Source organism: Tupaia chinensis, unplaced genomic scaffold, assembly GCF_000334495.1.
Source record: "Tupaia chinensis unplaced genomic scaffold, TupChi_1.0 Scaffold000539_1, whole genome shotgun sequence".
Lineage (NCBI taxonomy): Eukaryota > Metazoa > Chordata > Mammalia > Scandentia > Tupaiidae > Tupaia > Tupaia belangeri.
The window spans coordinates 1,393,712-1,402,429 of NW_006160052.1; the positions used below are offsets into that span (position 1 = coordinate 1,393,712).

The 8,718-nt window shown below is 42.2% G+C and overlaps 1 protein-coding gene across 1 annotated transcript in view; it reads right to left on the minus strand.

The window, feature by feature from the left end:
- The window catches only part of TM9SF3 (transmembrane 9 superfamily member 3), a gene marked incomplete at its 5' end in the record, with an annotated part of 52,957 nt that overhangs the window by 12,175 nt on the left and 32,064 nt on the right, over positions 1-8,718 (minus strand). Inside the window, 2 exon segments of the mRNA XM_014591169.2 lie at positions 1,723-1,862; positions 7,120-7,250. Of these exon segments, the coding sequence (XP_014446655.1) occupies positions 1,723-1,862; positions 7,120-7,250 (271 nt within the window).

Below are 8,718 nucleotides of genomic sequence, written 5' to 3' on the forward strand. Positions count from 1 at the left end.
TATATATATATATATATATATATATGTGTGTGTGTGTGTGTATGTATGATACATGTGTGTGTGTATTTCGCATGCTCCACACTCGTAAGGAATATGCGAGTATGTGCAGTCTACTGTACAACTCTTCTTACGGGATAAGAAATGTAATAAATGTACAGTAAGACTGCTCTATTTCTGTCTGCTCTTAACAATTAGAAAACTAAAAATAAAAACAGAATATCGTAAATCAGTGTTAATAATAAATTTGCTATTTTTCTAAAGTTAAGCATGGATTTATTTATTTTTATTTATTTATTTTTAGAGTTTTTTGCTATAGGGCGCGTGCTCTCGCCAGAAAGACAGAGACAGAGATAGAAAGCGAGAAATCACCCCAGGGGGGATGGCCACACCACAATCCCTTCTCCTCCATTCTCCTCTCAAGATCTTGGGCACGCACACACACGCACCCGGCATGAATTTAAGCCACTGGGTCCGGGACTCGAATTGCGGTTGACTATGGGAGTCCAGAGACATAGCCATTACGCTAACTGCTGGCCCCTCAATTTGCTAATTTTAAAAGGTAAAATATATACACTATATATAAAAATTTTGTTCAAATTTGCATGATAAAAATTAGAAATACAAAAATTCACTGTTCAGACTTAAAATAGGGGCAACTCCATAGTGTAGCTGTTAAGTGCTGCACAGAGGAAGCCAGATCCCACATGGCTGACCAGGCTTTAAGGCCCAGTCCCACCAGCTTGATAAAACATGCTAGGTGCATGTACGCACACGCCTGGGACCCTGATAGGGTGGTGGCATGGAGGAAAAAGGATACGGCATGACCGACCCATGGGGTGGGAGTGCTTTCTCTTTCTTGGGCACATGCTCATACGTGCTCTTTGGCATTAAAAAGCTTCTTTCAAATAATACAAATTACTGCGAATTAAAAATCCATCAAGAATAATACTTCGACACTCACTGGCTGAACCCACTGTCTGTCTGTAACACTGCCAACTGGCCCTGCTCGGCCATTAAACAGAATACTTGTCAGGACTAATCCTGAACTATGGGAGGCCTCCAGAACACACTCTGCACCGACTGTGACGGGTATGTATCTGAGAGACTCCGCACTTCCCCAGAGTGAAACATGCCATCAGGCGATACATTTAACCCATTTCTATCCCGATTCATCTCTCAGCTGACAGGACGCTATGGCTTAGAATAATACAATACATGGAGAGGAAAACGAAATTATAAGCCAGGAGCTGGTGAACTTGCTCTGTAAGGGTTCGTACAGTAAACGTCTCAGGCTCTGCAGGGGCCACAGTCTCTCTCCCATCTATGGTCTCTCAACTCCAGTGCTGTAAAAGCAGCCAGACGATACATAAAGGAATGGGCACGGCTGTGCTCCCGCACGGCCTTAGGGACGCCGCAAGCATCCGGTCAGATGTGGCCCGCAGGTTTCCTCAAACTGCTGAGCGTCAGCTCCCTCTCTATGCTAACGCACTTATGGAAGCATCTGACGTGCCAGCAAGCAGCATCAATATTCAGAGAGTGATATAAGGATACAATGTGATACTATGCCTAACATGTAGGTGAAGGAAAAAGTCAAATGGACACATTCTTAAGTTCAAATGTAACAGTCAATCTCAAACGCATGCCAGCTCTACTGTGTCCGCAGCAGCCCTGAGGACTCAAACATCGCACGCAACACTGCCAAAGACGGAGCGTTCTCTTTACCATTTTTTCTCCGGGATAGGGCGAGGCACAGCATTGACGCGACAAGGAAAGTTGGGCTGACCTGACAGATTTCGGCCAAGTATTGTACCAACAAGATTGAGAGGAAGAATAACAAAAAAACAGATGCAACAAACAGCCACCTGTAAATTAAATAAAAATGCGTGTGATTACTCAAAGAACAATATTAATAAAAACAAGTAACAGGGATGCTTAAAAGTTTAAACACAACATAATCACAAAAAATGTTAAGATCCAAATGGGCTAAGGCTGTACAATATATGCTAACAAAAACGTGAGAAGACCGTGCTGTGGAACACCACAGTTAAACTTAATACAAGTTGAGCTGTGCCCCAGCCACTTTCCCCCAGGCTTCCCGCTTTCCATACTGTCTGTATGTTACCAGTGTTTTGCTTGTAAAGTTGATATATGGTTCATGCTCTTGTCAGAGAGAAACAGAGAGAGAGACAGAAAGTAAGAAAGCATCCCCGGGGCGGGGGAGGGGGAGCCTAGCTACAATCCGTTCTCCTCCATCCTCTCCTCGGGATCTTGGGCGCACATGCACGTGGCTTGAATTTAAGCCACTGGGTTTGGGACTCGAACCTCGGTCAACTACATGGGAGTCCAGGGACATAGCCATTGTGCCAGCTGCTGGTCCCTAAAATAATTATTTTCATACAAATAGCTTTCTCCTAGTTAGTAGTTCAGTCTAAAATCATAGAAAAGAACACATAAAGATTCTAGAACCAAAGTGGCAAATTAGGGGAATACTTATTTTCGAAATTCCTGAGTTTTACAGAATCCAGGAACAAGGACGCACTCAAGCTCTTTCCTGGCCAGCGTCTCGTTATGGTCACTCCACGTAGAACTCCCTCAAGCATTCTGCTGATTATTCTACTGAGAACAGCTTTTTAACCACAATAAAATTTCAGATAGTCTAGAAAACGTTTGTTTTAGGTTTTTGCCATAGGGTGTGTGTGTTCGCAGGAGAGAAGTCAAAGGAGACAGAGAAAGAGAGAAGCCACCCCCTGGGGGATGGCCACACCACAATCCCTTCTCCTCCAGTCTCTTCTTGGGATACTGGACACACACGCACTCACACCTGATGTGGTTTTCCAGCTGCAGGGTCTGGGACTCAAACTGTGGTTGGCCATGTGGGAGTTCAGAGCCTTAACCCCACCTCCTGCTGGCCCCTTGTCTGACTTATTATACATAAAGAAAAATGTGAGCAGTCTGTCAGAGAGTGCTAGTGATTCAGCTGTGACACTAGTTCCCTACTTTCTTATGAGTTCTCAATGAGTTTACATGAAGAATACTCTGTCAGGTAGGCTGTTTAAAAAAAAATCACAAGGAACTAACTCATTCACAAAGTCAGGATTCTTCTCAATACCTGATATTCAACCAAATAACCTCGTGGCTGAAGATGATATAACAGATCTGTTATGCATCCCCTTGATAACAGATTTGTATTCAACACAGCCTAATTGTGCTCATTAAATCTGGAGTGCAAAGTTACTGAATTTACAAAATAAATGTATACTAGTGGAATCCTGTTTGTTTCTGTTTTCTATATTGGGCTTCCACATTAAGGTTTCCTTTTAAAATGGAAATTAAAAGCTAAGTGTTCAAAATCACTGGCCTAATATGCTGGTGAAAATCTTGGAACTCAAACCAATTGCAGGGTCTTCCCTTCTCCCCCAGCTACTGTTTATGTGCCAGGAGAGTGAAAGCAGGCAGTGGGAGAAGGCAGACTTACTGCACATGGAAATACTCCTCGCATCTACAAAAAGGACCAGTAAGACGTATGTTCTGCCCATCAGTACTTAGTACCTCAAACAAAGACCTACCAACCGGCCACTCTTCCGAATCTCAGTCGTAAACCAAGAATACGGCTACTACTTAGTCTGCCTTTAATTCCTGCCGGCCATTTACAAAATCCGGGGTGTAGAATGAAAAGGAAAACGAAGGGGAAAAAACAGCTTAAGATGAGCTATTCTGAGATGCAAATGAGAAAATTGTTTTAGGGTAATAGATAGTAATTATTTACAGGTAAGGTCATTCTTAAGAGATGTATCATTCTAGTGAGACATTACAATATTTAAGTATTTATTTGATACCTGCCCATAGTATATGATTTTTACCATCCATTTTCCAACTCATACATTTTATGACATGATGTATATGTAAAAATTATTTGGCCTAATTCACGTGTTTCAACAACTGGGCCTATTATTCAAGACCCTGCCAACTCAAATACAAATGTGTCTAAGAAGCCTATCTATATTATCTAGATATTTTCAACACATTAAAATTCACTATTCTGTTTCTTGGGTTACTTGAGTACTAACTATAGTGGAAAAATACTGGATTTGAAGTTAAAATTTTATTCTACAAAGCCAGATCTTAATACCAAAAAAACCCCACAAAAGACATTATAAGGAAAATACAGATCTGGGCCATCAGGCGGCATGGTGGTTAAAGCAGCTGGATCCCACATTGCCAGCTGCACAGTTCTAGGCCCAGATCTGGCAGGTGCATCTGTGTGTATGCCCAGATGCTCAAGAGGAGGATGGAGAAGAAAGGACAGCAGCGTGGCCATCTCCCCTGAAGGGTGCTTCCTCATTTTCCCTCCGTCTATCTATCTCCGGTGCACACACACACAACAAAAATTAAAAAAAAAACACTACAGATCAGTATCTCCCATAAAAATAGAAACATTTTTTTTACCAAATAAAATCCAGTATTTAAATAATTAATACACATAATGACAAATTGAGGCTTATCAAAGGAATGTAAACTGATTTAAATTGAGAAAATCAAAGAATGCTATCTATTCGTCATTTATTATCAGACTAAGACACACTACTGCAAAGAGGCAGCACAAGCTGTCCCCAGATGCAACGTCATCACCAGTGAACAGCCCCACCAACGACAGGTAAAGGGAGCTTCGCAGCCGGTCAAGGGCTTCGACAGCAATACATTTCAAATCTAACTCTGATTAACGCAAACCAAGTTATGGTGAGAGAAAGCAGACTGGAGGCTGACTGGCAGCGGGGGGGATTTAAAAAGGAAAGGAAAGGAGAGAGGAATTACAGAGGTGCACAAGGAAACTTCTGGACATGATGAATTTTCTTCTTTTTCTTATTTCAAATATCTGTGTTTTCATACGTAGGAAATGACAAACTGTATATTTTAAATATATACAATTTATGTTATCTATACTTCAATTCATCTATAAGACATAAAAACAAAAAGGGCAAAAAAATTCTCTAGGGACTGCCTACAGCTCTGCTCTCAGAATAAACCTAGAACTCCTTTTGACAGAAAGAAAGAAAAAAAAGTAGAAAAAATAAAAGCAGCAAAAATGTACCATCACTACCCCTATACCACAACACAGGAAATACGACTGTGAGCCAATCACTGTGTGACGGCATTAGCGTTCTGCTCTATAGAACAGGTGGGCCCGTGCTACTGGCTCTGCCTCCTTGGGCTTTTCTGAAAACCCTCAGTAAGACTCACAAGGGCTATGCACCTGTGTTCTTCTCTGCCACTGTGGTGCCCCGTCTTGTTAGACCTCGCGCAGTACGTCGGTCGGCCGAGCTCGTTTTAGACGCTGTCCTCAACATTAGTATGACTAGCCTCATGTCCTTTTCAACTTAATCCCATCTCCATGTCTTTACCCCAGTTACCAAGAATCATTTGAACAGGTCAAGTCAGGAAGACTGTTCACATTCTTCTGCAGGGAAATACGCGGCATGCGATGGGTGACATCCTCACCCTCTCACTTCCTAAGTGCTCGGTTCCGCACCTACCCGACTGTACTACTATTTTGGTCACATTTCCTGTCTTGACTAACACGATGTAATTACTTTATCCACACTCCTTTCTTTTCTAGTCTACTAAAACCTATCATTAAAAAATTTTTAATTACAGAAATGAAGCTGCTCTAGAACTCTGCTTTAATGGATGCATCCATATTGGCTCCTATCATCACTTCCTGGGATTTAAAAAATAAGTTTCAAGAACCCATTCGAGAATCCTACGCCTCAGCAACATCAAGTTCACCACAGTTTGTAATACTGAACCCGTTTCCTTCCTTTTCCGCTCAGGGAAAACAAATTTGCCTGTGTCCAGTGTGACCTCTCAGTTTGTCTAAACGTTTTTTGTTTTTGTTTTTGTTTTTGAAGAGAGAGAGATCTTTGCTATGGTGTGTGTGTGCCTGCCGGGGAAACAGAGAGACAGAAAGTGAGAAATGACCCCCAGGGAGGATGGTCACGCCGCGATCCCTTCCCCTCCCTAGAATACACGCGCACACACACCCAGCGTGAGTTGTAAGGCACCGTGTCCAGGACTCCAACTGCGGTCAACTGTGGGAGTCCAGCAATGTAACCATTACGTCATCTGCTGGTCCCTAGAAGTTTACTTACATGAGCAACGAGACTTTCAACTAAGGTGGCTGGGTAGTCCTGTACAACCAATCCCGTATCTAGCTTAGCGTCCTTTCCTTTCACCAGGAACTTCATTCCTCTTACTTTCCTAGTTTGAAGGTTTTTGTTTGATGAAAAGGAAAAAGAACGGGATAAAGCCATGCTTCCTTTACTCGTACAGCAATGATCCCGGTAATGAACCTTGGTCTTGATATGAAAATATTTCTGTAAAATCCTTGTTTGCTTTAGAATTGATCAGTTTAGTTTCTTAGCCACACTGATAGGCCTTCGTCACCCTTTCATACTCGGGGATACTGTACTCAACACTTGTGAGAGAGCACCCTTCTTTATTCTTTCCCTGTCAAAGCAGTACCCATCCATTGATCTTGGTCTCCCCACTTCTTGCCAAATTCCTTTAGTAATTTCTAAATTTCATTTCTGAGAATTTCTAGTTTTCAAGCCATTTTCCCAATTACGGTTCAAAGCTTGGGTCATGGGAGTTGCTTATAAAATCAAAGAATAAAAGGAGGTGGAGGCAACTATCGGTTTAAACTGAACCACGACTTCACAGAGGCTAACAATATTTTTTTTTGTTTTTGTTTTGTTTTGGTTTTTGCTACAGGGCGCGTGCACTCGCCAGAAAGCGAGAAATCACCCCCTGGGGGGATGGCCACGCTACAATCCCTTCTCCTCCATTCTCCTTGGGATCTTGGTCACACACACATACACCCGGCATGAGTTTAAGCCACTGGGTCCAGGACTTGAACCGTGGTCAACTACATGGGAGTCCAGCAACATAGCCATTACACTAATTGCTGGTCCCGACAACAATAGTTTTCACCTTACCTGAACCCCAGGACTGAGTAAGGACTAGCTAAAAAGACTTGATAGGTACTTTGGAAAGCTAATAGGCCTCATGTTAGAACGCTTACATTTTCTCAGTTTAAAATAACATTCAAACAATTCGATTTACCATTGTTCCAAAAGGAATGGCTCTTGAAGCATGGTAATAAATGGCTATGAAGTTGATGAAGAAGGCAGTGCCACACACCATAGCTGGGATAAGGAATGCCCCGATAAACATCTGCTTTATCCATCTCCTTCCTGGAAGAGAAGAGAAGCTATAAAACCAGAACTAGACAGGCAGACACGTATCAATGCTGAAAATGCAACGATTTACTACGCTCTTGTTTATTACAAACGTTACCTATAGAGGTCATGAAATGGGACATCCTAATGACTTTCAGATAACAGCTGGTACAGACCAGTCAAGCTCTTTAAGAATGTGCAACGGAAACACAGTCTCTGAAGTGGGCGGACTGAGAAAGAGCAATCATCTGTAGAGAATACCGTTGACTTGCCAGTGAACTTTGGTAAACCTTTTAATCTGGGCTACAAGGTGGCCTAGACAGGGGCTTCCAAAGTACTATGTATAATCCCGGAGCTTCTGACATGCCTGTGAAGTCACTGGTAAAGGAAAATCCCAGGGCCCCCAACCCTGCTTCAACCAGAACAATGCTATTTTTCAGGTTTTACACACTGAGGTTTCATGAAAGTTTTCATTTAAAAAGGGGGTAACAGGGCCAGCAGGTAGCCTGGTGGTTAAAGCACTGGATCACCACAGAGTTGACAGCAATTCAAATCCTGAGCCCAGCAGTTTGAAAATTATGCTGAGCACATGTGTGTGTGTGTGGTCAAAATCTCCAGTGGAGAATGGAGAAGGGGTTGCAGCACGGTCACCCCTCCTGGGAGGTGATTTCTCACTTTCCCTCTCTCCACATGCCCTATGGTAAAAACCTTAAAAAAAGAAAGAAGGGAAAGGAAAGGAAAGGAAAGGAAAGGAAAGGAAAGGAAAGGAAAGGAAAGGAAAGGAAAGGAAGAGGTGGGAGGGAGGCTATAATGCACTTAAAGGGCCAGCTGTTTATGTGATGAGAAAAGCAAACAGACCTCGGTATGGCCAACTGTGCAGTTTGAGTCTCAGACTGGCCTCTTGAAAACACACCAGATGTGTGTATGCATGCTCAAAATCCCAAGGGGAGGCAGAGACAGAAGGGAAGGGATGGTGTTGTTTCCTTCCCCCTGTCCCTGCCCTGTCCCTGCCCTGTCCTCTGCTGCTTGTCTTTCTCTGGCAAGTGCATGCAGTTCTGGCAAATTTAAAATACAAAAGAAAGAAGCAAAACACTTAAGAAACACAAATGGAAAATTATCTGTTGAAGATAATTGTGTAATAATATCTTTGACTGAACCAATATACAGAGTACGCTGGATAGGAAAAATTCATTTTGTATGCTGTAATGATATACAGTGAATGAATGTAATAAATAAAAATTAAAAATATAATAAAATAAACGTTTAAAATCCCCTGGGTTAAATAATCTCTAAGTTTACTCTAGGCTCTATAGTTATGATTATAAATATATTTTGCATTTGTTTGAGGAGGAAAAAAAGACAGAATGTTAGTCTTTTAATAAATATTTAAGAGTCAACAGCTCTCGGGAACCAGCAGTTAGTGTAATGGCTATGTCACTGGATTCCCACGTAGTCGACCGCGGTTCGTGTCCCGGACCCCGTG